Raw genomic sequence first — 27880 nt, 5'->3', positions numbered from 1 at the left:
ACAGCAAGTAGACTCGGTGATGAGAGAGAGGTGCCGCTCTCATCCTATCATGAATAGTAGGGACATGATATCCTCTGACACAGGAATTCTGCTGCACATCAAGAAGAGGCATCAAGGGAGTTCAGGAATCTCTGTCTGTGTATTTCATAAACCACTTCTGTTGCTCATATCTGCTTGATGAATGGCATACAGACGAACCGGGTGGCTTTAGGCTTTTTCCTAATGGGGCCAAGTAGACCCACTATCCAAGCTGCGCAAAGAAAATGGGTCCATTAATCACAGAGCCACTGCCATCATCTCCATATGATTATTCTCCTCATGCGTTGGCCATAGCTGTGCCGGAATTATTGTGACATCCTTTGCTATTCTCTGCTCTTTCACCCCTCTTCCTCAAAATAACTTGCAGGCTTACTTTTCAACTTAATCCGCGGACTGTAGCCGAACTAAATCTATCCTGAGAGGAGATCTGGTTACGCATTCACTGTTTATTTTATGCAATTAAAAGTGATTCTGTTGGAAGTTTGTATTGAAGGGATTAAAGGCTTATTGGCCTGTCAATTCACAGAGACAGAAGGAGGAAACAGTGTTAGAGAGCAGGAAAAAAGAAAACAAGATAGGAGGCTCTGAAGGGGGAGGATGGAAGAGAGATTTAAAGTGAGTATCATGTCATTGTATAGTTTAAGTGTGTGTTTACTGTCAACTATTAATGAATATGTACCCAATGCAGCCATTCTAGCTTCTAGCGTTGGTTTGGGAGCAAACCATATCAAGCAGTAACACTTGTGATGAAGGACACAATAATTAGTCCCAATGAAACTGCATGAGGAGGATGTGGCGAGGGAAACCACAGCCCTCGCAGCCTTGGCGCTCTCGCATTATGAGACTGCACTGCCATCTTTTGGCAGCGTAAATCACTCCAGATTTTTGGTTGACAATGGAGGAGTAAAAGAGGAGACATACATACGGTACAGAACAAGTGAAGTCATTAACCACATGATATGTTATATAATAACCATTTTTCAAAAGGTTTGAATATATAATTATGATCTTTTCCTCTGTTCCAATCACTGCTCTGCTGTATATCAAATAAAGTCTGAGCATTTTACGGGTGGAATTTGCATGATTCAATAACTTAAAAAGCTTTTTTATTTTCATATTTTATTTTATTTTTTTTATCTTACATGCACCTGTAGTTGCCACAGTACAGGATTAGGAGCTGGATGGATAAAATAAAATTGTCCTGTCAGTGCTTTAGATCCTGCAGGTTTAGAGTGCCCCCTGCTGGTAAATTGCTTGAACAAGTTTTTGTGGTAAATCTCTATTACCCCACACAACAATAGATACTGTACCTCCTCATGCTTTAATGGTGTACTCGTCCTTTGCAGCCTTTGAGATTTTATGCAGATTCATAATTGCTACACAATAGATGACGATGTTTCCCTCAGTGCTACAGAAAATGTAGAAGTAAGGCCATACTCTAGGATGAACCTACACACTGATGGGGTGTGTATAGGTTCCTGTGCAGCACGTGCACATACACAGAGGAAGGAGCATCTGAAGCCAGAGGGAGGAGAAGTAATGTCTCTCTCTCTCTCTCTGCATATCCACAAATGATATACACCTTTAATGATCATGTGCTTTTTGTTGTTGTTGTTGTTGTTAATTTTCAGTCTTTATTTTTCATTAGCACTATCGTGGGGGCGGGGGGGGGGGGGGGGGCTGAATGTATTCATGGTTTGACGTCCTAATCTACAACGTTATTCCGTCACTGACAACGCTCTTCACTGTCTGTCCTTTTGATCTTGATCAGCTCAGCAGGTCTAGGATCTATAAATAATTTGTTCAAATCAATCGGCGGTGTAAGTGATCTGATGGGTAGAGATCAGCTGATTCACAGATCCTTTCTAAAAGGGTGTAAGTCAGGACACAGTCTCCACGTGTCACATCGCCACCTAAACCCTGATCCACCTCAAGTGTCCCCCGGGTGGAATCTAATGACTGAGGAAGCCATCCTCGATTGAATTCAACGATGCCCCCTGCTGGCCATTATTCACGCTATAGCAGTTGACCTCAACAGCACCCCCCCCCCACACACACACACATCTGCTGTATATATGGCAGATCTTTTAAAGCCCGTACGACTCTCCTCTTAGTGCTCTAACACCTTTTTATATGACACCAGATGTTTCACCTGGTTCTCATCACACACTTGAGTGAACACAAACTGCAATGAGAGGCTCTTTAGAGACACATTGAATCAGAGACACAAGGCATTAAAAGATGTAGATCCACAGTTATGACACGGCCATAATAATGAATCAGGCACATTTACACTCAGGGTTGTGTGATTATCACCCCTGTAGTTGGGGGAAAGCCAGCGTCGCTGTGTCTGGGTCAGAGTTGTGGGCTCTAAGGGGGTTTGTGCGGAGGGCTCATTGGAAGGTGCAGGTGCAACATCATTAAGGGATTTTGGCACTGAAAAGGCTGTGGACATTTTATAGGCAAGAGTCAAAAATAATTTATAACTTAGGGGCTCCGGGCAGCTTTTGTGTGTGTAAGCAAAAGTCATTTTTTAAGAGAGGTTCTTTTAAATTTGCCCCCTTCGGAAATGTGAAATGTTTAATGGTCTGATTGCTTAATTATGTGTGGCATATACAAGAGTGCAAGGGGGAGATGATGAAAACAAAGAGAAGGGTATTCAGTATGCATCTGTGTGTGAAAAAAAAAAACTGTATTTCTGTGTGTGATCTTCTTCTCTGGACTCACATCTTTTTAGAATAGTTTGCTCAGCAGAATCTCACCTGGTTCTCTATTTTACCTTCACTTGTCAATTTCTCTCGTGTATTGTCAGGTGTTCTTCAGTGCTTTGAAAGGTGCCAACAAATTAAATGAATAATATTCATATTATTGTTGTTTCTGCCCAGGATGTAGCATTTATCTGATGATGCAAGAACTATGAAGGCAAACTTTGTGCAGCGGTGCTGCAGTTATCAGTTAATCATACACTTTAATTCAGTTACAGGGAGATGAATCAGGCAGGAGAAATAGTGTGTGGGAGAGGTGAGGAGAATGTACTGTAATGTATGTGTGTGCAGGTAACAGGAAAGGGTATGAGAGAGAGACAGAGCGAGAGAGCAGGGAAGAGGTGCAACACAGAGACTAATGCTGAGTGTTCAGGAGTGGTTATGGTCCAGATGGCCCTGCAGCAACAGCAGCTGTAAATCATTGGGTGCTGCTGTGTGATCTGGACGATAGTGCTGAAGGCTGGAATCTCACTGCAAGGTGAGACCGCTGACGACAGCCATTACTCTGAATGAAATCGGTACATTGGGTTGGAAGGGTTGAGAGGCAGATGGCCTTAGCCTTGTTTTTCTATGTGAACATAATGACTGAACATAAAAATGACACGTATTTAGGTAAAAGCCATTTTCTTAATTTGTCCCAGAATTTGTAGCTTAATGCGTGTGCGTGACTTTTCTTTCGTTGTCCGTGTGTAAGCGATCACATGATTTTCCCCCTGCACACATTAACCTTCAGCCAGGTTCCTCCTGTGACTTCTCATTGATTGTAGAGTGGTGTTGTGGGGGGAAGTTGTGTGTGTGTGTGTGTGTGTGTGTGTGTGTGTGTGTGTGTGTGTGTGTGTGTGTGTGTCAGACAAGACAGATAGAGGATGAAGGTGTGGGTGGGACGGTGGTGCTGATTGAGTGGGTCATCTTAAAGTGGCCGTGGAAGGAATGCTGGGTGTGGTCCTGTTTATCATCCTCCATGTGTGCTGAACATAACTCACTCAGTAACAGCAGGATCTCTGCAGCAGATGAACAAGTGTGTGTTTCCATGCACTGATTATTGTATTCCACCAGTGGCAATGTGTTTCATGCAGTAATTCTTCAGATTACGGGCTTCTCTTCGAATGTGTGTGAATTTCACTGAGAATTCTCGAGAGACAGTGATGAAATATGGATCACTTGCAACGCTCTTATGTAGGTTAAAAAAAAATCTGTTATCACACAATGTCACTGTTCGAGGAGAATTCCTATGGCTAATTTATGATCCATCTGCCTTTCTCGAAAGCACTATAATTAAAATTCTAATCAAATACACTGGAAAAAGTCAAAGTCATGTACTGTTTTATAAAGTTATGGGAGGACACATTTATCACCTCCCCCTAGGAGGTTTGCCGGAGTGTCAGAGGGGTTACGCATAAACTATAAGGAGGGTTTAACACTTCGTGGTGGTGTTGGGGGGGTGTAGCAAATGTCAAGTAGGGGCAGATCCACACAACACAGCTAGAGCAGCAGCATTGTTTAGATTGACTTTAGCAAAGGGCTCATCCATTGACAATCGATAGTTTTCCTAATGAAATGTCATGTTTCCGTAACAATTTCCCGCAAGTTCCTGCTCCCAATAAAACACAGAAAATCAATGACGGTTTAAGGTACATTCATGGTACCCATTGGGGTTCTAACTAACATGAAAACATAATTTGCGAAATAAACCTATTTGCTTTTTTTTTTGTCCCGAGAGCTTGTCAAAGAAGTAGTACTCGGATCTTTTACTTGAATAGAAGTTCGAATACAGCATTAAAAAAACAACAACAACAACATTCATGTATAAATAACAGCCCTGTATTCAAATGGTGAGATGGCGATGTTGTATGTTGGAGATGAAGCTAGTTTGAACTACTTTATATACAAGAATATACACAGAGACAGCACATGCGTGAGAAGATCAACAGGACGGGAGAGAGGGTAGATATCAGGCCACTTGAATATCTATGGAAATGAACCCAGTAGAGAGGTTTAGAGCTAAGAGTTTGTATTTGCTGGGGTTATTAACAACCAATTTCACATCTGAAATGTGTACTCAGGCTGCATGCTGCTTTTTTCAAACATCTGACAAGAAAGCAGTTGGAAACCACTGGTTTAATCTTTTTTCAGCCTCCTGAAGAAAGTAATATAATTACAATTTAAAAAAAACAAGTACTTGAGCACTTTATAACATTAAATTTATTATATACTCCCTTGGAGATATAATAATGCCCCCAAGTTTAATATTAAGATAGAAATAGACTTTAGTGATTTGCCTCTTGCTTCCTCTACATTTTGCCCTGCATGTGTGAATGTGTGTGAGTGACAGAACACGGGTGCCAGTCCCCCTCGGATCTCTCGCTGTGGTCCAAGCTGTGCGCTAACATCCAGTCCTCCGCCTGTTCATCAGCACTGCGTATCTCTGTACCACCACCCATCATTTCTGCTGTCACATCTCATTGGCAGAGCTAAGAGGGGCCAGAATGTGAGCCTGACGAACACCACATTGACGTGTGGAGGAGATGGGGGAAAAAAAAGGAAATAAAGGCGATCTTATTTCCAAGGTTACACAGTACATACCCACGGAGGCCAAGCTGAGATGCAACAAAACACAGCGCTGCAATAACCTTCAATTACATACTCTTTGTATCAACTTTCTATTTGACAGGAGACTGAGTGAGACAGAGACAAAATCACTGAGCAGGGCAAAATCATTTCCATACACAAGGTCAATGATAGAATATATCATTGCATACAGGAACTTTATGTCTCTTTCTACTGAATCTATTCATAACTTTTAATTAAGCAGCAGTTTTCAGGCTGACGCTGTTGCTCCACTTTAACATAAGCACAAGGATATAATACTAATACTATGCATTTTAATCCTTTTGGAGGAATGCACTTGTTTCATCATGCATAGTCCCGGGGTAGTCATTCGATCCGCAGGGTTGAGCTGTTCTTTCGGGGCAGAGTGCCACGAGTCTGGAGATACATTGCACAGTCAGGTGAAGAACAGGATCCAGCTGTTGAAGAGGATGTGGTTTGATAGTTTTGGGTTCTTTTTTTTTTGGTCTCTGGGTTGTAGTTTCGAACTGGATATACAGCTAAGAATCTGCTGCAGTAGTTAAGACTTCAAGTCAGATAGCAGCTGGTAATTTCAAGGAAGGAGATTTTAGATGTTTTACTGATGATCTCCAATGAGAACTCGGAGACTTATGAGACTTTCACCTTATGATAATTGTTTCTGAAAATATCACTGGTGACTTATCACATAATTATTATTATTATTACAACACTGTGGAATGTGTGTTGGAGCCAGCAACTTGAATCAGTGTTGTGGAGTTGCAAACACCAGGTTTGTCTTTCACCTGTGAAAAATTTTCGCTAAAGATCAGTATGATATGTAGAATGTGATTGATGGGAACGTGATGACATACGTAAAGAGATGGTGGTGTAGACTTTGGAGGCGGCTGTTTGAGTCCTGTTGCATGCTGTTTTCAAGTTTGTTACATCACATATTCACAAAAAAAAGCAACACGCCCTTTGGTCTTTGCAAACAGAAAAGATGTACATGTTTGCAAATCTGAAAAAAGGGAGAAGTCGTAAAGCCCCATCACAAACGCAAAATCAGACTGCTGTTTTTTGATTTGTTTTTTTTGTTTTTAATTTGCAAAGCATTTTGCTTCTTTTTTTTTTATTTGACCCATCTGAACCACCGTATGCAGGTATAAACTTACCTGCATTGAGTTGTCCATTTCAGTCAGGACACGTGATGATGCCAGTTCTGAAAGCTGACTGGCAGAGGAGTGGAGAGGGGGTGGGCATCGTATTCTAGACATGGAATACATCAGTTGTAATGTGTATTACCCCTAAGACTTGTGAACTTTGAGTTGGACGCTGTGGCTTGACGAAATATGTTACAAGCCCTGAACTTAGCGTGGAAGAATAAAAATGAAGCTTGGCAGGAGTTTCAAAGTAACCGGCTGTGAGGAATCTACCCCAAACATCAGCAAAACTGTCACTTAGATAATCGTTTGTGATGATGTCGGTATGAGTTATATGTGTGTCTTTTTTTTAACAATGCCTGCACACGTTTTACTTGCTAAAAAATAAAACATATCTTCAGTAAAACACAAACATGTTAGGCTATTAAATCAGAAATGAATTAGCATTAGCTGGTGTGTGCATTCTCCTTAGCATTTCCTTAGCTAATGAGCAAGTTCAACTGAGTGAAGTCTACAGTAACTGATGCTGATGTTTCCATTCTTTGTCTGTGTTTCTACAGATAATGTTACCTGCTCCTTGTCTTCTTTGGCTCTCAGTATACATTAGATTAATCACAGGCTGCATATTATAAGACAAACGTGCATGTCCTCACCTTAAAAACAAACACATTTGTCTAGCTGTTGACAGTTTGTAAATGCTACATCTGTTGTAACTATTCCATTTATTCTCCCTGCATATGATTAGCATTGCATCGTCTCGGTCTCTAAGTAGTTGGCATTAGCGTTGACATTTCACGGGTAGTAGAAATGTGAGATTGGCGTCCTTAGGGGTTGAAGTGTCCTGTCCTCACTGCTATGGTAATTATTCCAGAGGCTTGATCATTAGAGGGCTCTTTTAATCAGATTTTCATCAGTGGCTAATGTAGCACAATTAATACATCTCCAGGAGCTCGGTCCTTCAGGGCCACTACATCAGGATTAGTTGACAGACGAGCCGGGACTCTTAAATTAGGCATTGTCCACACTTATCAACACAATAGGAACATCAAGTGTCGAGACTATTTGCGAATGTTGTACGTTGAATAAGACATGCTTAATTTAAGTACAAGTGCACAGAGTTGTGCTCTCCTCATGCTGACCTCACGCCGTAAAATGTGTTTGGGTTATATCTGTTTAAGAGTATTTTACACTTGGTAATGGCATTTTACACTTCAGCAATGAAGGGCAGAGGAGAGAGACGGGGGAGGTGCTGCTGACACCTCCAGTTTCCCACGATAACCTGCACTCACCTGCCTCCTGACAGCCTGAGCAGCCGGAGGAAACGAGTAATGTAACTCTAAACCCATACTTGCTGAGCTTGTTTTTTTCCCCAAAATAGTCTTTGTGGTGTGCTTGTGTGTGTGTGTGTGTGTGTGTGTGTGTGTGTGTGTGTGTTTGTGTTTCGCCACTTTCAATGACACGAACCACATTAAAGCGATACCTCACCCAAAAAGTGTATTTTCCCTTTCAAGTACTCACAAATAGGTGTCTTTAGTTCATGAAGTTGTTTTTTTTTCCTGCCTCTCCCTCCTGCAGCACTTCTGTGTGACATCAGAATGGAGAAAGAGCCAGCCACATATATTTAGCTTGGAGCTAATAGCTACTAACAGCTATCAATAGCAACAAAAACATCCAGCTGTACAGCACTAAACACTAAAGACAAGAGCCAACTTTGTGTATTTAGCTTGAAGTTAATGGTGACTGACGCGTGACAGTTTGTCAGCAGATATTTTTGGACAGTTTTGTTGTTGTTTATAGTTGTTAGCCTCAATTACCATTAGCTTCAAGCTAAATACACGTGGCTGACTTTTTCTGACATTCTTGAGTCACAAAGACAAAGATGCTGCAGTACGGTCTAAGAAATCACAGTAAATATACCCCAAAAATGACTTGAGTAAACCCTAGCACAATGAGTATGTGTAGTCTTTTCTTTTTGACAAACATCTTACTAGTTCCAATACATGTGGTTCTACGCGCAAGCTTTTCAATTTTAGCATTATGATATGATTAATATTTGGAGGTTTTTGGCCTTATTCACATCTATATGTATCTCTTGCAGCATGTTGTTCAAATTTAATCTTTCTTTATGTACTAAGCGTCACTGGAAGGTTGTCAGTAGTAACGAATTTTCCAGACTCACCACAAAAATACAGCACTCACAAAAAAAACCCATAAATTATTCTCTTTGATGGGATAATACATTGTGTTAAATTCAAAACAGCTATTGTAGCTTATAATGTTACACTTTTGTGAAGCCGATATTCGTCAGATCTCTTTCCTAAACAGTGGTCTGTTACTTTGCAGCAATTAGAGATTGACTGTCACACACATAAACAGCCAGGCAAACTGGTCTTTGTGCATGTCTCTACTGGTGCACGTGGGGCAGGGCTGTTGGCAAGGCATGCAGGTACAACATTGTTTTTTTTCTTTTATCTAGAAAGCGGTTAGTTTTTGCTTCAGTGGCACAGACAAACATGCACATGTTAGTTTCCGCAGTGAAAATATATTCATGAATGAGCGTCATGGGTGTGCAACAGCAAAAAAGCCATAGCACTTGAGAAATTGTTATTCACACCCCCACACTTGTCCCTCTCAATCTCTCTCTTTCTCCCTCCCTCCCTTCCTCACTTGCTAGATGTACTCTCTCCCTTCCTCTTTCTCCCACTCCCTCTCTCTCTCTGTCTATCTCCCGCTCTCTCTCTCTCTCTCTCTTTCAGACACTCTCAAAGTCAAGGCTGCTCTGTAGTGAACTATCTGTGATTTATCTCCGATTTTCATATCAACACTGCCTCATGTGTTCTGAGACGAGTGGTAGGTTGAGGAAAAGAGGGGGAGGACACACATCTTCTTGATGCACACACTCCTGGACTCACTCATTCATTCAGTCACTGCCTGGTGAGGGTGACACCACTCTGCTGCTGCTGGATCAGTGATGTGTCACCAGTCCATTCTCTGACCTGAAAAAACTTCCTCTACTTCTGCAAGAAGGAAAACAATCTGCTTCTTCATGTGCCGTCTCTGCTCAAGAAGGCTATAACTGACCTGATATTGTGATTTTGACCAGGACTGCAATAAATATCTGCCCCACTAGGAAGAGGAAGAGTAGGACAAGAGAAAAAAGACAACATCAACATTTCAGAGTGAAAGCTACCAGAATCCAGGCTTACATTGCCTGTCACCCAATGCTGGAATTACAGTCAGTCTACAAAGCTATTGCCTTCAGAGGGATCAATCCAATCCTCCTGGAGGAAGAGGGGTGTCTGCGGTGAGTGTGTGACCCCTCTGGGGCTTCACTGTAGTGGCCTGTGGCTAACACTTCCAGGAGCAGCAGAGGAGGAGGACGTGCTGCTGTTTTGGATCTTCATACAGCTGAGAGAGAGACATGACTGAGTGTGGGACAACATAGCCTTTAAGCTCAGCTGTAGCCCCTATGCGAGCTTCAGAGGTAGGCATGGCTGGCGGGCGGATGCCCCTTCTACTGCTGGTGCTGTTGGCGGAGGTGCTGAGTGGAGTGTGTGTACCTGGGGACAGCTCGGGGAAGTACAAGGGAAGCTGGAGGTGGAAAGGTGACAGGAGCCGTGAGTAACTCCTCATCTCTCTGCTGCAGTATCACTCTTTTAGCTCTTCTCCTTCTTTGCATCTTCCTGTGAAAAGCTTTTTTTTTTATCCTTAGACAAGCAGGGTCAAATATGTTCTCTTCCTGTTTGTTTCTTCTTTCCTTTCCTTTCCTGTACTTGTGCAGAAGCAGGAAAAAAATGCTGATTGTATGCCACCTTTATTACTCTGCTTGCTGTTTGAGTCTCAGTTCATTTCTCCGTGACAGGCACCTGGATTTGAGAGTGAAATAAATTATATTTATGAAGCCAGCAACCTTGGCATGTGTTGTCAGCTTTAAGAGGTATCAATATGTCCCGAGGAAATGCCTCTCTGCTGTTGGATTTGCTGTGTTGCAATTTATAGTGTATTATCCCTTTCCCTCCGCTGTTTTTTTTTTTTTTCCCTTTAGCATCACTGTAATATTCCTGTATATCTCTCAGGGTCTCATTCCTAGTCATTAATTGATCAGTGTTGAGTTGTAAAAAGCTACTCAGAGTGATGTTGCTGCCTATTTCCTCCGAGTACTAGCTGAGTGTAGCTCTGGGTTCATTATATATGCTGACACATGAGTGCGTGGATGTTGGGAGGAAAGGGAGAGGATGTTCTAACGAGCAGAGAGCTGTGGTGCATTCAGGACATCGTTGGTGTCCCCGGTTTAAGGCTGCTGGCTAATGGGATTGTTTGGCATGCCACCACTGTTTGATGCTGAGTGATGAAGTGTGTCCGTTTGTGTCCGTCCCCTTTGCCGAGGTTAAAGGGAGATCACTATCTTGATACGGTTCCAAGATTAAATGACTGGAATGGGTTGGAGGAGGCTCTAAGTCAAGCTAGAGCAGTTGCCTTCCCAAGGAGACATGAGCTGGTCTCAGGGTGGCAGGGAATGCGATATCTTGTGCGGTGTTGGGTAACCATAATGCTCAGAATCTTAAGTTGATGGTTTTATATAAACACTTGAAATATTTTCAATTATTTTAAGGGCAATAACACTCCAGATTTTCACCATTTCATCTTTTACTAAATGTTTAATTCAAAGTTTATCAGTAAATTGGGAGGGATTTTGTGGCACTTTTCTTTGCTGCTGTATTAGAATAATTTAGCATCTTTATTTAAAAGGATTGTATGGATGAAAAAAGAGAAATCTGTCCAACTTTTTGATTTGAAGCTCCATGCTGGCCAGTCCATCAGCAGAAAAAAATGTGCTAAGACTCAAGCAGCTGATATATGAGCTGCCTGCACATACAGGGCACACTAGCAACTCTTGAAATGCAGGTGTTTGAGAGATATTTCGAAATGCAATTTCCCTCAAATTTACAGCTTACAGCTTGTTACATATTTCAAGGTTATTCTATACTCTGACTCTATGGGCTATTATCTTGCCTTTCTACCTGCACCAGAGGCACTGCACAGCACTTAACACAAAAGCTGGTGTGTGCATTCTCCTTGGCAGTCATTCTATTGATAACATGTGGGATTGTGCGTCACAACTTGCACTATTATTATTACTATTACACTGTATCACTGTAATATTGTTGATTCATCCCCATCCTCTGAACCTGGGTTACATTGCCCTCACCGAGCCAAATCAAAGTAGCTTTAATGTACTGTGAAGATTAACTTGGTAGCTTTGATAGAAATCTGGCATTAGATATCAGAATAATACAAAACACTGATTAAAGATCCTTTATTCAGTCATGAATTGGTCGAAAAGACAACACATTTCAGCTCAGAGATTTTTGATCAGGGTTTACAGTCCAGGTGTGTAAGGGTCACGAGTCATGTAAGTCACCCACTACATTTATTTTGCCTCTCAAACATGAAAAAGTACAATGGATCTTTATAAAATTTGTCAGTTTGCAAGCATAAAATAACTGCATTTCCATAAAATCTCCACTTCCGTGACAGAATCACGACAATCCTACTCTAGTGGCGGAATTATATTTATTTTCTGTTCCTCTCGTCTCAACTAGTACTAAACTATCTTTATCTAAAGCCACTAAAATGTGAGGACATTTCCCATAAAATGTGGATGAGTTTATCTCACTTGTCTCTTTGATACTGGAGGTGGCTCTGCACACAAAAGTTCCATTTGGCAGCCCACAATGAATACAGCGTTATGCATGAGAGCAGCCTCCTGATCTAAGTGATAATGCCATCAGCTATTATTTGGTACCTGTGAGTAAAGACTCCTCTCTCTGGCAGAGCAAGACACTGCACTTTCATCATTCATGGAGGCACACAGTCTTTGTATGTCTCTGCTTCTCTCTCGCCCACACAAATACACGCAGAAACTCACCGGCCTGTACATGAACCTTCGGCAAGACTGATACATAAAATAAGATTTGTGTGTGTGAGACTGTGTATTTGTGTGAAGCGCGATAAATAAGAGATCACATTTTCTATTTTTAGTCAGCGCAACTTAGATATCCCCCTCTGCAATTTTTACCTCTGCTTCTCCTGAATTTTTTCGAACAATTTGTTAGACAAGTCAGAACACTACAGATTTTCTCAGTTGTGTTGCTTCCAGCGGATGGGTTGACCGCAAGCCCATGGTGACGACCATCAGCCTTGTGCTATTTGCTGAGGTTTTGGTTCCCCGCCCTGACAGAGCCTCCTTTTGATGGATGAGGCAAATTACAGGATTTATGGCTGATTTACTCAACTCTGGATGCTAATCGAAGCCATAGAATTATGTCTGTCTCTGAATGCAATCAAAGTAAACAACTTTTTATTCATTTTTTTGTGAAATATCTTTTTCTTTTCATGATTGCAAAAATATAGACACATAGATTGATTTATGTGACATTTATGCTTTGTGGGATGAGATAAAACAGTTTAAAAGGCCATTTTCCACCCTGGATGTGTAGTTTCATTTTCCCAAATCACACCTCCGTTCGAGCAAATCAAAATCTTGCAACTGCACCAACACTGCCCTTGCACATGTTTTAGTTATAGCTGGCATAGCTTATTTTCCATGGGAGTCATATATGCAGGGATATAAACTCATATATCCAATAGATGGCAACAGTGACATACAGCTCGGTGGAGCTGGATGGAATAAATGAGAGTTAATAAGCTGTGGAGTGAATCCTGTGGCTTGGGTCAGAGACCAGATGGAGTCCAGACAGTCTTAGCCACACACAGACTGTCATCAGAAACAAAGCCAAAATCAGTAGACCCTCGGAGGCACATGCTTCACTGTGTGTAAGGAATGCATGATTATTGGTAACATCTATCCAGGATGGTTCCCATGAGAATCAGGTCAGAGTTCCCATTTTCTGTATATCGCTAATATTTCAAAAACAAGCGTATTTGCTCCTCTAATAACTAATTCATTAATCAGCTTTTAATAACTTTTATCATTTTGTGCTTTATCTGCTCTCTTCTCTTTCATATCCTGCCTCCCTCTGCAAATCTGCAGAGGGTTCAGTAAATTTTTAATCCCAATTACTGCATGTCACACACGGTCAGAAACAAAGCTGTGGATGATTGGTTGGTTGTGTGGTTGGCTGGGAAAGGGGATAAGGTGGGGATGTAATGAAGGTGCCGCCTCGGGGGCAGCACCATCTGAATATTCATCTCAGCCAAGTGCTTAAAAAGGAAAAAGGCACCTGACTCTGCCAACCAGTAAAAATGATTTACATTCACAGAAGGCAACATCTAATCATGCATGTCTAATGGTGCATTACCCTTGACTGTTGTGGTTACTTCCTCACTTTTATAATCCTGCAGAAAATGAAAGTGTTCTCAGTTTGTATGGTATCATGCAGGGGCGTAGCCTCACCTACGGCTTAGCTCCCACACTTAGGTTACGGAAAAAATAAGCTCTGACTCATTAAATATTAATTTAATGGTTGTCCGACTTGGAATCTTAGGTAATTATGGGAAACTGGGCGGCGTCTGCTACATCCTTAGGTCATTTTTGGTGTTTATTGCCTTAAAACAAGAAGCTTGTTTGGATTATTAGAATAGATGAAACGGTTTTGCAGAGAGAAGTGAAAAAACAGGTGGACAGTGTGATCAGATATAAATAAGTGGCTCTGACAGGCGTGGGCCAGAATAAAGGCACAGGGATTTGAGATTCAGAGGATAGTCGGGGTCAAGGGTCATTAAGTGCTGAAGTAGGTCTCTTCAGGTTAAAAATTCAAACAGCACTGTTCCTTCATGTTTTATTCCTTCATTTTCATGCCACTTTTGCTTTTACTTTGGCATTTACTTGGTCAAAGTTTGCACAAAGGCCTGGTTTTAACATCTGGATCTGAGCTGTGCAAAATGACAACAAAAACCAGAAGGAAAAAGCCGAACCCCAGACAATTTGATGCCATTCATTTAGACCTTTAACCATTTTGGATATTTCTGTCAGCTTTCATGCTGAGAAACTACACCGCATTTTTGTTCAAGTTTAAACCGTAGCTGACACAACAATGATGAATATTTTAAAATGGCAACAGGGAAAATGATATAATATGACGAGTATAAATGGGGTCATTGTGTTTCTAAACACAACTGCAGTCAAGCTGTAGTTCCGTTAAGCAATTTAAAGTCCAGATTTAGTCAGACTAATGCAATAATTAAACTTTTTCTGACATCATGTAAATGTGAGTGAGACATGATAGACCAGTTATTGCTAGAAGGTTAATAGTTACCTGGTTGTTCCATTTGTTACATCATATATACATCAAGAAAGGGGTGGCGGGGCTCGGCAGTAGAGTGGACGTCTAGCGATTGAAGGGTCGCTGGTTTGATCCTCACTTCCCCAGTGACCATGTCCAATTATCCTTGAGCAAGATACTGAACCCTTAATTGCGCCTGATGGCCCTGCAATGGACTGGCGACCCATCCAGGGTGAACCCCGCCTCTCGCCCAATGCCAGCTGGGATAGGCTCTCGCCCCCCACCCGACCCTAAACGGATAAGCGGCATAGAAAATGGATGGATGGATGGATGGACATATACTTCAAGAGTCTGCAAGGGTGTTTTACTTTGAAAACTCTCTCAGTGCCTTACTGTGTCTGAGTTCCTGCATGGCAGCTTGTCTGGAATAGACTGAGCCCATATTTTTAGTAGAGCAGAGTGAAAAGCTTCTGCTGGGACACTTCTGAAATGTGCTGTGGTATGTCTGGTCATAAGCATTGAGTGGCTGCAATCAGACGGAGCGCGATGCAGGCGCCCCAGAGGGATCCAGCAGTTTAGGAGACAGGAGCCAAAACCGCTTGTTTCAGACTGAGGATGAGCTCAGGAGCAGCATAAAGGGCCAGTAAAATAAATACTCAGGGATTTAGTGAAAACCGAATCATGCATAACTACTGGAGAAGCAGAATAAAAATACAGAGCAGGAAATTATCAGCCTTGGTCCCTTTTAATGTGACAAAAGTTTGAGTTAAATGGCACATTAAAGCAACATAAACTGCTGTTTTCACATGTTGATATGTTGTAATTGGCTGTGTGATTGAGCGCAGACGGGTGCTGGGTGCTCCGGTGTCATCCTTTCTCCCTGAGGTTTCTTTGTAACAACATGTTCCTCATTTCACGTAATCTACTGGAAACTGTGTCTGGATGGATATTTTTTATGTACATGTTAGAATATTCACCTTTGACAGAATGAGTTCAATTTTCAATTTAAAGTACAGTTTGTTGGCTCTATCATAACATTTTTTTTTGCTGATGAGACAGAGTAGCTTTTGGGTTGCATGCATGTAGGGCAGTCAGGCTGACAGCAGCAAAGCCTTCCGTCCAACCATAGCAAAGATTGGGCAAGCTGTTTACCATCCCAGACAAAAGTCTGTTGGAGCCTGTTTTCTCTTTACTTCAATGATGAAGTGGTAATTATAGGAGAGGCCATACACCTCCTGCAAGCAGAACATCCCTTCTGCTCAAGGCAGTCTGTTGTGCTTGACTCAGAAACATTTAGGCCACGCGATTGACGAGAGCCACCATGGTGTTGCGCAAGCAGACGTTTATGAGCAATATCAGAGGAAATGGCGGTTGAAAGTAGGAGAAAAGAATTCTCTGCTTTTATGACTTTTGACCTTGGAACATTCTACCAGTACCGTTGTGTACCTTCATGGCAGTTTTATCACCTTTAAGTGCAACTTTAATTGATTTTAAAGCGTTGAGAAAAAAAAGTGCTTCTTTTGATTTCCTCAGGAAAAAATAGAGAAAATAGTCAAGTTCCATGATATTTACTAATTCGATGGACCTCATGAGTGTTTTTCTGTCGCATATTTCATCCACATCCATCTAAAGCCTCAGACTTCTATTTATTTAAGGGTCACTGCTGATCTTTGTTAGAGTTGATGCACAATCACAATCACTGGGATTTTGTCATGCATGAATTAAAAGTACCTAAAGTACATTTTGGACATTTTTTCCTCCCTATTCCATGACAGTGTACCAATCTGCATGATTTTAAAAGCCTATAAAGATACAATGTAGATGCATAATATTTCTAAAATATCATACTCGGGCTTTGGAGAAGAAAAAGGAATGAAAATTATTTCCTCAAAGGTTTTTGGTAATGAGTTTATCTATTCCAGTTCTGCGCAGCCGCCACATCCATGTAAGCGTGATCCAGCTGTGTCAGTGGTTGGCGGTTCATGCATGCGTGGTGAGAACCAACGTGGTTTGTGCATCCCTCAGCCGCTGACGCATCAATTGCAACCATCATTTCCTCACAACAATCTGTCTACCAGCATCAGCACTGTCACGGAGGAAATGCATTCCTCAACAACACTGGTTGACTGTGAGCTTGTGTTGTGCATCTGTTTCCACAACATGGACAGAAACGGAGAATTTCTTTGGGTTTGAAGTCAACATCGATTGGCATCACTGGCTGGGTGCTGAATCCAGCGTTGAGTATAGGTTACACCCCGATGCTAAACCCTCACCATATGTGGCCGCCTCACATGCTAGCTGTTAGAAATCCGATGAATTCCAATGCAAACAGGTCCTTATGAAAGTTTCTGCCTCTGCTGTTGTATTATTTTAACGTCGCTGGAGGAAGGAGACGCTGTTGTCTTGCTATATCATAGCTTAAGTAACAAGGCTCTAATTTATGATTAGCTTTATGAGCACATATTGAATGGGGGGGCCACCGGGGACTCACCCAGGACTTCTGATTATGTGGCAGACAGTGGCACTAATCAGTGCTAATGAAGACTGGCAATGAAGCCTCACACCATAAAACCTCAGATGAAAGCCTGCCGTTCATTTACTGATTGGAAATCTGGACCGAGATGTTGTCTGAGTTAAAAAGTCGACACATTTTTATGTATTGTACTCTCCTCTATAATGGTGGACCCAGACCCAGGATGTTTAAGCAAAACAGAACTGTTGCAGGATAAAAGTGAAACAGCACAGAACAACTCCCACACCACATGAAGGCAGTATTGGACATATTACCGCCAGATGTCTGACACCGTGGCATTCGTTTCCCCTTCAGCAGGCCTCAACAACGCATTGATGTAACAAAACATAACAAACGCTGTTGATGTCTTGTATGATTTGCAACTTAGAGATTTACCGCAATGAAGAGTTTACAGCTGCATCAGGCACTGGATTGTGTGAAACCACTTCTTTCATTCTCATCTTTCAAAGACAGAATGATGAGTTTCTTTGGAATAAAAACACACTTAATGCTTTTTTTTTATGTCTCAGCAGATGGTAATGCAATACCCTGAGCTGTATTAGACTGTAGCTGCGCTCTAAAGTCACCTGCCACTAATAAATTTGGCCGATTTTGTGTGGTGAGGGGCGGTTGATCGAAGGAAGGCCTTGACAGGAGGTGTTTAGATTGCTATATGTTGCGTTTCTTTCTTTCTCTCGATTTACGAGCTGCTTCTCACAGCCTCTGGCCTTCAAGTGCCTGGGCACTCCCATGTCATGTGACACCAGTGTTCTGCAGAGAGCAAAAAAAAAAAAAAAGGCTGAGAATGTGTTGCTGGGTTAATTTGAAACATGTTAAATATGAAAGTATCTTATATTGTCTGTTACTGACATGAATTATGAGTTAGTAATTCCAAATTAAGCTGATTTAAATAGCAATTTAACTGGCAGTCGATAGATAGAGAGCTGGTTATAAGCTAAAAAAAACCAAGACCACACCTGTATGGAACTGTTCTTGATCAGATTTCCTTCTGGATTTTAAGGATTGAATATCACAGCTGATATATTTCCATACATAAAATATATCTACCACCATGTGAGTCATTCTGCAGTTTGGTGAAATTCTATGCCAACACTTGAGGCTGTTGTAATGGCGCCAGATTAATTAATCTTACGTTGATGACAGCCATAATTAACATGTACAGATTAGCAGATCAATATATGAAGTTGGGAGGTACATTTCTCTGAGAATTGTATAAATCTTTACACCGAAATGAGTTATGACGAATGCATAATGAAATACTACGAATGGTTTTATAACCTATGATTATGTCATCATTTGAAAAACCCCGCAGCAAGCTATCAGGTAAAAACACGTTCTGAATTCATAAGGTGACAGGAAGATTTAATAGGATGGGAGGATGTTGTTTAAAGGTTTATTTGAGGCCATATTTTTATATATTGCACAGTCGTTTTCCCACATTTGATGATTCAAATCCAAATCCGCTTCTTAAATCCTCTGAACATTGTCAAAAACTTCTACTCCACTGCTTTACAACTCCGTCTCTCCGCAGGGAAATGTGAAGCTGAACCTGTCAGCCAAAGCAGACAGTGAGTTCTCGCATTGTAAATCTTCATCCAGCCTTCATCTGAAGAATTTTAACTCACGATTTGCCCTAGGTAACAGACATTGCACTTTCTTCATCCTATAAGCCTATTTTTTTTAACCCGGCAACCCAATGAGTTTTAACACATCATTTGTCTTTCGTTAACCACAACACAACTATCATCACATGCCAAAATGCATTCTTTAAACAACAGACAAGAAGCTGTCTTTATCTCAGCTGGCTCGCCAACAATGTTGCTAACATTCCTTTTAAATTGGTTAGCGAGTGTTTGGAACATGGATCGCTGTGTTGTCATGACCAAAAGTGATATCACAAATTGTTCTTGACTTTTGGACACACTTGAGACATGTCTAACCATCTCCATACATCCACAGAAATCAAAGTCATGCCTTAGGGCTTGCTGACATGTCATCCTTGTTGCCAGCTCTTAATGGAACTTAAAACAAAAGTAGAATGACGCTTGTCATTTCAACTTGCCAATTTGGACAGTCTTTACGCTTCTGTTGTGGTCTTCCCAACTACATCTGCTGACACATCCAGATCATGGAACGGCTTCTGCCACCTTAACTGCCAGTATTGATCTGAGACTGTGGGACTCCACCGTCACGGTTGCTGAGAAAGTAGCCGCATGACTGCGAAGTTCTCACCACACATCTTCTCAGGGCCTCATTTCCATCTCCTCTAATCAGGAGGAGACATACTGAGAGCAGGAGTTGGTTTATCTGCTCTCTCTCATTGGACTGTGAATAGTTAGAGCGTGCTCCGGTAAATTAGCATACACGTGTTCCTCTCTGGCGAGCACCAATCCATGGTGGGACAAGTGTGTGTGTGTGTGTGTGTGTGTGTGTGTGTGTGTGTGTGTGTGTGTGTGTGTGTGTGAGGGAAGCTGGGGAGTTGAGATAATGTCCCTCTATTAATTAAGTTTGCTCTACTCTGATCAGATCGCAACTGACCTGTGACACGAGCAATCCCGCGAAAAAGGAACGTGAAACTGTTGTTTACCACGTGTTTCGAAACAACCACCACATATGGGCTATAAGGCGCAGTGACTCCTGCCTATGGGCTCTTCACTCCTCCTTGGAAACCAGCTTCAAATGCAATCCTTGTTAAAAACTCCTATACTGATCAGGAAAAAAACACATTTTTATCTTTTTTTTATGTTTTCCTGATCTCCAGAGATTTTTTTTTTCTAAAAAGATGAGCTTTTGTTGAGACCTTCTATAAGGAATTTTGATATCATTCAGGTGAAAATCGGCAATTAAAGGATTTACAGTATATGACATTGGTAGTGAATGTATGTGGTATGTCATTTATATATTTGAAAAAAAACAAAAAACCCACATAGTACAGCATTCCAGTAGGCTGTGTTGTTGCACACGAGACAATTTCACACAGAGAGCTGAGAGATAAAGTGTCTTAAAGTATACCAGTGAATCTATTCATGGGAACATTCTTCAACAAAAGTACCATTGTCTAGTTTCAGGTCAGGAAAAAGCTGTGGTATGAAGTAATAACTGCATAGAGCTATTCTGCAAACATTGCCAAACCAAGATTGGTGTTTGCTGATTTGTTTTGACCATAACACAGCTTGCGAGAAGAAAGAGATTCCTAGGTGTGCCTTGTGTCAACTGAAAGCCAGGTGTCATCGCATCAAAAAAAAAAAAAAAAAAAAAACACTGAAAGGGTTATACATCATTGCTGGAGCTTCTGCCCTCTGCGGAGCTCTAATTAAAACATAGAAGAATTCCCCTTTGCTCACACTAACAGCACAAATAACCTCCAGGTATTTACCAGCTGCTGATAAACAGCTATCAAGTGTGTACGTCTGTTGTAAAGAACTTTCATCATAAGCAGGAAGTACATTTTAAACAAGGTTGTATTACAGCGTGACACGAGTCAAGCAAGACTAAGGCAGGATGAGCTTTCTGCTCCGAAACAGGAGGCACAACTGTTGAATACCACAAAAGTTCCAGAGAAATCTATTATGGAGTAATGGCAGACGATTTGTTGGCATTAACATATTTATTGAACTTTAAAAAAGGATTTCAGTGGAAAAAAACATGAACTCTCTTTTCTTTCCCTTTGAGTGTGTGTGTGTGTGTGTGTGTGTGTGTGTCTTTTTAGAGCACATGTGCCTTATTAGGTAAATCAAAAAGCAGGGACTGCTATCATGGTTGTACGTTGTCATTATTGTGCCACCGCAGCCTTGAAATGAGGCTGAAACAAGGTTCCACTCTCCTCCAAACGCATCTAACAGGCTCCTCTAACACAATAACAAATCAGTGTCTCGGGTCTCCCTGGGATTAGGTTTTCTATAGATTCTTGTTTTGGTTTGAGTTCAAAACAGCACTCTCCACCACTTTTTCGATGTTGATGTCATCTGATTTACCCCCCCCCCCCCCCCCCGTGGTCATAATTGCTTTGGCCTTTAGAGAGCATCTGTCACTTTATGTCTCTTTTGCTGCTTTTATTCTCGACCCAACCTGTCATTATTCTTTGAGGACAGTCTCCGTTTGTCATTATCCATGACCTATCTTTCCGTATCTTTGATGGAAGCATCAAAAATAGAAAAATGCATTCTTTTTAGATGAAAAATGAGAGAAAGCATCAGAAAATTGGCATTATTCAGACACATTGTGTCCCTATTTGTGATGAGATGTCATCAAATGCAGTGCAGGGTGCAGTACTTGCAAAGAAGCTGCACAATAAGGAGTCACAGAAGGACATCAGTCTGTCCGCTGAGGTGTTTTGGATGCTGAAAAGCTTCTTCAGACTCATGGCCTTGAGCTCCAGACAGCAGAACAGACTGCTCCATAACAAGCCTTCAGAAGCTTCTTCATCTTGTCTACTGCATATTTTTAGCACCTATTCCTTTCCTCATGTCTCCATCTCTCTCTCTCTCTCTCTCTCTCTCTCTCTCTCTCTTTCTCTATCTCTCTTTTTCCTTCAGTTTCTCTGGGCAGGAAAAAAAATTCTAGTGTCAGAGATGGACATTTGGGCTTTTGGCAGTTTTGAGAATCCTCACTTCAGCTCCACTGGGATGTGAGAGCAATGTTAGACTTTTTGCAGGCTTTGAACTTGTTCGACATTATCAACAATGATGGAAAAATTCCAGTAGGTATCATCATGTATGTTGTCGGAATGGGATTTCCCTGGATCCACAAAAGTCCATGCATCAATTTAACATGTTCGGCGGGGATAAATCTGCCTTGACAGCAGCCGTGACAGTCACAGTGTGAGCTGCTAACTCACTTTGAGTGTACTTGCCCTGCTGAGTGATTGCACAGAAGTTCAGAGGAGTGACTATGCAATATTTAACACCCTTGAAGCCAATCAACACAATTTGCCCTAGAACTGTCTTTGTTGTTTTTTTTTTCCTCTTTGTGGTCGGCCGCTGATGCCCTCCAAGCAAATCTATCAGTCAGTGAACCAGCACATATTTCTTATTTGACTTTTATTCAACCACAATCAAGCGCGCAGTTGAGTCACACGCGCATCAGCTTCAACGTGTATGTACAGTCCTCTTCTTTGGGAAATCGGTGCAATACACACAGCTGCAATATTAACCGTCAACAGTCAAATCATGTGAGCATCTATCCACTTACAACCTGGCAAGTCTGATCAGAGCGGTTTTTTTTCTGTTTGTCATCGTACTGATATTTTCCTGCTGCTGGAGCAACGAGCTGTGAAAAAGGCTGAGTGAGGACGTCAGAGAGTTTGTGGAAACTTAACAAGATGCATTAAATTTAAAATTGGCTTAACATTTGCTTTTCACTGCACTAATTTTCTCAATTTTTCACATCCACCGTCAAGCTAGAATCTCAAATATCTGTTGAAAACATAATAACAGAGATTAAAGTTAAAATGGATTTGGGATTTAATCAGGTTTTTGTCTCGTTCCAGTCTTTTCTTACACTCATTCGCTCATTTCCAAACAAGCAGAAACTCATAAAATGGTTCACTAGGAACAAGAGGTCACTCCAGTTTAATGGTTAACAGCTTGTACATTGATGCTACAGTTGATGATACAGGCATTTAGACATGCAAACGTGTAAAGAGTGTGACTGGTGCGCAACTATATGATTTTAAAATGTGTGAAGTAATAGTTTTTGATCTTTATAATAAATCGCTGCACTCCTTGCTTGAAGTTAAATGCATTGGCTATTATTACTGTATGCTGTGCTGTGCTGTGGGAGACTCATATGGGGGAAGTTAAGAGCCTTTCAAGGAGAAGAGCTGATGTCAAGTGTGAGTCATTTGCTCCAGTTTCTCACGACAGCTGCAGCACAACTTTTATGACTTGTTTTTGTATCCTTTGAGTTGAGAATTCTCTCTTTCTTGTGTTAAAGTGATCATCACCGTAGTTTGATACGCTTTTCCTCCTGTAACAACAGTGGAAATGATGCATACATAGGCATTTCTAAAGCAACGTGAATACTACTTACTTATTGAGTTATTGGAATGTTCCAAACAGATATACCTTGACCTCATTCCTATCTATATTTGGCTGAATATAACATTTTAGAGGTTTCCTATTAACACACAAAGTATTGAAGTATTGTGTGCTCACTGGGTTTTTCCCGAGATCAGAATTTAAAATAGTTTCACTGTGTTGTGGAAGCAGATGAACCATATTTTTGTACTTTTATTTCTTCCCTAATTTTCTCTTTCTTGAACATAAGTGAACATTATTGAATCCATGTCCAGAAATGATGAAGACGTTCTGAAGATTCTGATTTTCTGGGTTTGCTTTTGAGGAGCGAGGCTGTGATTTGTGGAATTGTGGCTATGAATGAAAAGAAGAGAAATCTCATTGACGTGGCCCCGCAATTAGCATTCTTGTTGGTCATTCATTTTTTTGCACTCTGTCATCAGGCAAAAAAGTAAGCAGATGTTAGAGGACAGTATTTTCCAAGAAACTAATTTAATCACTGAAATTGCTTGAGGTCATGTTAGAGAAATATGTCACTTCCCTGATGTGGATGAGGACGTGTGAAGCAACTTGTCCTACAGCAAACAGTCAGTCCTGTTAACAAGACTCCCCACACTCATCATTTTAAGCTCATCCATCACTTGTTCAGGCTGCCGGCACCGGAGTGCTGCTGCCAATACATGACAAGATAACAATAAAGCAACTACCGCACTCTCAGTCACATCTATTAAGAGCTCCCAGCATTCCTCACAGCGAACAACCTCGATTACACGGGCAATAAGTTAGTCATCAGGTTTACTGTCATGTCACTTTGTGCAGGAACTCAAGTGCTGATTGTGTCAACACAGCTTAGGTGTTACCGAAAAAACAAACCCACTCCAGTCAAATCTAGTAAATGTAGTCTGCAGAATTTATGGCTACAGTATGGAGTCAAAAGTCTGTGTGGTGCGTCATGGATTAATCCGTGAAGAAAGGCCCGTGACCCAGAAAAGAGGACAAGCTCTCATGTTTGAGCTGAGCCAGAGGGTCAGAACTTCTCCTCTGGAGAGGAAGGGGGCAGGAACCTCTTTTGTATCTTTTGGTAAGCAGTCAATTATCTGCACATGTGTCCCCTTTAAATGGGGGTGGGGGCTGGATCCTAGAATGGGTTGCACTGCTAAAAGAGTGAGGTCTTGATTTTCCTGGTCCTGATGCTACAGGGGCAGCTGGGCACGTCACATGTGGATAAGCTCTGAAATTTGTTCTAATTGGACCTCAGACTGTGGAACAAGGGACAGAGGGAGACAAAAATGACAGATATACAAAAACTGAGCAGTCATACTTTGAAAAGAATTGTGTCAAATAGTATGATTATTGTTTGAATGACTATTAGATCAGGAGGGCTGAAGCAGTTCACTTTTGACTATTATGTTGTCAAAAGTGGAGTTTGTACCTCCGCTGGGTGACCTCAGCTAAACCTTGTGTAAAGAATACGAGTACTAGCACAGTATTACTATGGTGAACTGATCTGACTTTAAATCTTATAGGTTCTTCCTGAGGCGTGCTACACCCTAATGTGTCCCCCCCCCCCCACTATTTTAAGTTAAAAATACATTTTCTTCTGTTTATTTTATATCATAATAATGGTTTTGTTTGTATCAGTAAGACTACAATTTCCAGCCAAAGAGTGACACTTTTTCTTTAGGCAAACATGATCCACCGTCTGCCTTATGCAACACTACAGAATCATAATGCTTTCCCATATTTAAGCTGGTCATAAACCGTTGATAAATATCAAATCCCTTTTGTATTTGTTCTTACATGCAATATGTGTACTTTATTTTTTTAATTTCTGGCAGATTTGTACTTTGAAATGTGAATCCAGCCTTTGATTGCCATCTGCCAAATATTTAATCGTTGTGTTTTGAAAGAAAATCCTTCTGGTGTCATGTTGTAAGTGTCAGACAATGCACAAGACTGTGTGTCTTCATATCATCTCAAGTGTATCATCATGCTTCACTCATCTGCATGAGCCTGACTAACCTATTTAGTGTGATTACAGGCTCTGCTCTCCTGCCGTGTTGTTTGGATAAACAGACAAGCAGAGAAGTACCAGATAATACGTCTGGCACAGCATGAAGCTCTTTAACTGTCACAATAATTCTAACACTACAGAAGCAGCATGGGAGACATTATCGCTACATTTTGCTGGTCTTCTTTGTGTTTACTAATGTAATGTGTGTCTGGTGCTGTTATGAAGTGGTGCGCTGGGTCATCACTGTTTTTGAAAAGTAGATTTTATAGAATCTATTATAGATCAAACCAAGGGTCTCTATTCACACTCGGGCGATCTAAAGTAGCCTCCAATGAAAGATTCCGTCTGCCCGTCTGCTTATTATCAGAAGAGATGCCAGATCGCATTTTGGAAACAAATACGTCCACCAGATTGACTGACACTCAGTTAGCTAAAGGGGGTGGATGGTCTTGATTAAGATTCTCTTACTTCCCCACCCCATCCACTCTCCCCAAATTAACCTCTGTCACTGCCCCACAAAGAGAATGGGCATGGCGGAGTCTGATTTATATCACACAGAGTCACCATAAGGGCACAGTTGGCCTCCTGCCCCCCCCCCCCCATTTATACCCATGGCCTCTCTTTTTCTCGCCTCCCCCTACTGTCCCGCCCTCACGCTGCCTGTCACACACACTCAGCCTGTCACTCTCAGGAGGACACAGGCACAAAGGCGAGTCCGAATCAAAAAGGAGCTGATTAGCAATTAATGGTGCATCATTATATTTGCATCAGGAGTGTGTGTGCAGGGGTGTTGTCAGTCATGCTGAGTGTGCCGCAGCCCTCACCCCCTCCCTCCCCACTGGGGTGCAGCCCCACTCATGTCTACTGATATGGCAGAGATGGCTCTGTTTTATTCTCACACTACACTTGAGCCCCACACAGGACAGCGGGAAGACCTCCTGCTGAGTTTGGAGAAAAGCTCTGGTGGATCTATACCAAACCACTGATTGATGATTGCCCCCCCCCTCCCAACCCCCCCAGACACTCAGATCGGATTCTTCACAACTTTTAGGATTATTCATGTTTGATTGTTTATGGCGATGTGGGCGTTCTGGTTCTGTGGCCTGACTGTACAAGGATGGAGCCCGGCACCTCTTTGTCTGTTTGCTCTCAGCCTACATCAGGGATCCAGAGGGATGGAGGCTTGGACCTCCCTGGTTGGGGAAAGAGGTGTGAATACGTCCGGGTTCTCAGTCCCTGTGATGTTATTGTTGACAGAGATGGAAGTTGCACAGGACGGGGCCAGCCAAGGGCCAACACCAGCTCCCACCACTGAACATGAGGATGACAACTCTTTGGGCTACACAGGTACTGCTGCTGCTTTCCCATGATACTCACTGTCGTTGTTTCTAGAATACAGACACAGCCAGGAGGAAATATCAAGTTGAACCAAACTCAAGGCCTTTAGTCTTTAGAACAAGCTCCTAGTAATGAAACAGCATTTCTTTTCGTAGTCTTTTAGCTTAAGATAGCTTTATTTTACAAAAGTTGTATATGCTATGTTCTTTTTCTGCACAAAAAAACAAGTGAGTGTGTGTTTACGATCACACCGCGTTCCTTAATGGATAAGCAGTGTAGAAAATGGATGGATGGACATATGCAGCATTTTAACACCACTTTTCTGCATGTGTGTCCACTGCAGACCTGCTGTATATTCACTCGTGCTCTGTTGTCAGGTCTGTTCTTCGGAGAGCTGAAGGACATTTGCGGGGAAAATGAGGCACACAGCACCTCTACAAATGTATCATTTGATTTAGGCGGTGTCTCCCCAGGCCAAAGCTCTCTGTAGGGAAATTATGAGGTAGAACTGGGGTTCTCACCTGAGTGACTGACCTCCATGCGCGCGCGCGCGCACACACACACACACACACACACACACACACACACACACACACACAGCTGGACAAAAACACTGATGACACATGCGTTTTGTTCAGAGTTCTTTTCATATTTGTTTTTCTTTTTTCCATAGTGGGGGGGGGGGGGTGTTGTCACGTTGAGTGGACCTGTGGGGATGGATTATTTGACCTCAGACAGCTTCAAGAAGTCATATGCAGAAATCCTAATCATGCCTTAGAGACCGTTAGAATGTGTCAGTGTCTGGCACAGACAAAAATGGACCTTGCTTCTTGTTCTAAAAAGTGGAGCTAATTTCAGAGCCTTAAACATGCAGTCTTTCCAATGGCCAGATGGGGGCGACTTCAGTTGTTGGTAGAATTGATTATATACATATCTATGACTTGGACCCTACTTGTGAACAAACATTTTCGTAATGCCTTATGGTCTCACTGGCTAGTTTCAACATCCAACAAAATGTTTGCTTTATAAATTATGGTCACACTTAGTTTTAAACATGATGATTCAGAAGATGCATGGCTACTTTGAGATTGACAAGTTGTTACCATAGCGACTTTCTGTGTCAGCCTTTCATCCAAACACAGTCACCGGGTTCTGCAGATGGTGACCAAAAAAAAAATGCCAAACTCAGTTTAAAAACCA

The 27880-nt window shown here is 41.7% G+C and overlaps 1 protein-coding gene across 2 annotated transcripts in view; it reads left to right on the top strand.

The window, feature by feature from the left end:
* robo1 (roundabout, axon guidance receptor, homolog 1 (Drosophila)) overlaps nucleotides 1-27880 on the top strand; it is a 303336-nt gene that overhangs the window by 139143 nt on the left and 136313 nt on the right. For both annotated transcript variants that reach the window (XM_086216569.1, XM_086216570.1), the window contains one exon: nucleotides 26600-26689. In XM_086216569.1, coding sequence (XP_086072695.1) covers nucleotides 26600-26689 — 90 coding nt within the window. The remainder of the gene's footprint in view (nucleotides 1-26599; nucleotides 26690-27880) is intronic.

Source organism: Aulostomus chinensis, chromosome 10, assembly GCF_037954235.1.
Source record: "Aulostomus chinensis isolate RoL2024-O1b breed Wild chromosome 10, RoL_Achi_v1.0, whole genome shotgun sequence".
Lineage (NCBI taxonomy): Eukaryota > Metazoa > Chordata > Actinopteri > Syngnathiformes > Aulostomidae > Aulostomus > Aulostomus chinensis.
The sequence above is the reverse complement of the archived record's forward strand: the minus strand, read 5'-3'. Positions and strand labels throughout refer to the sequence as shown.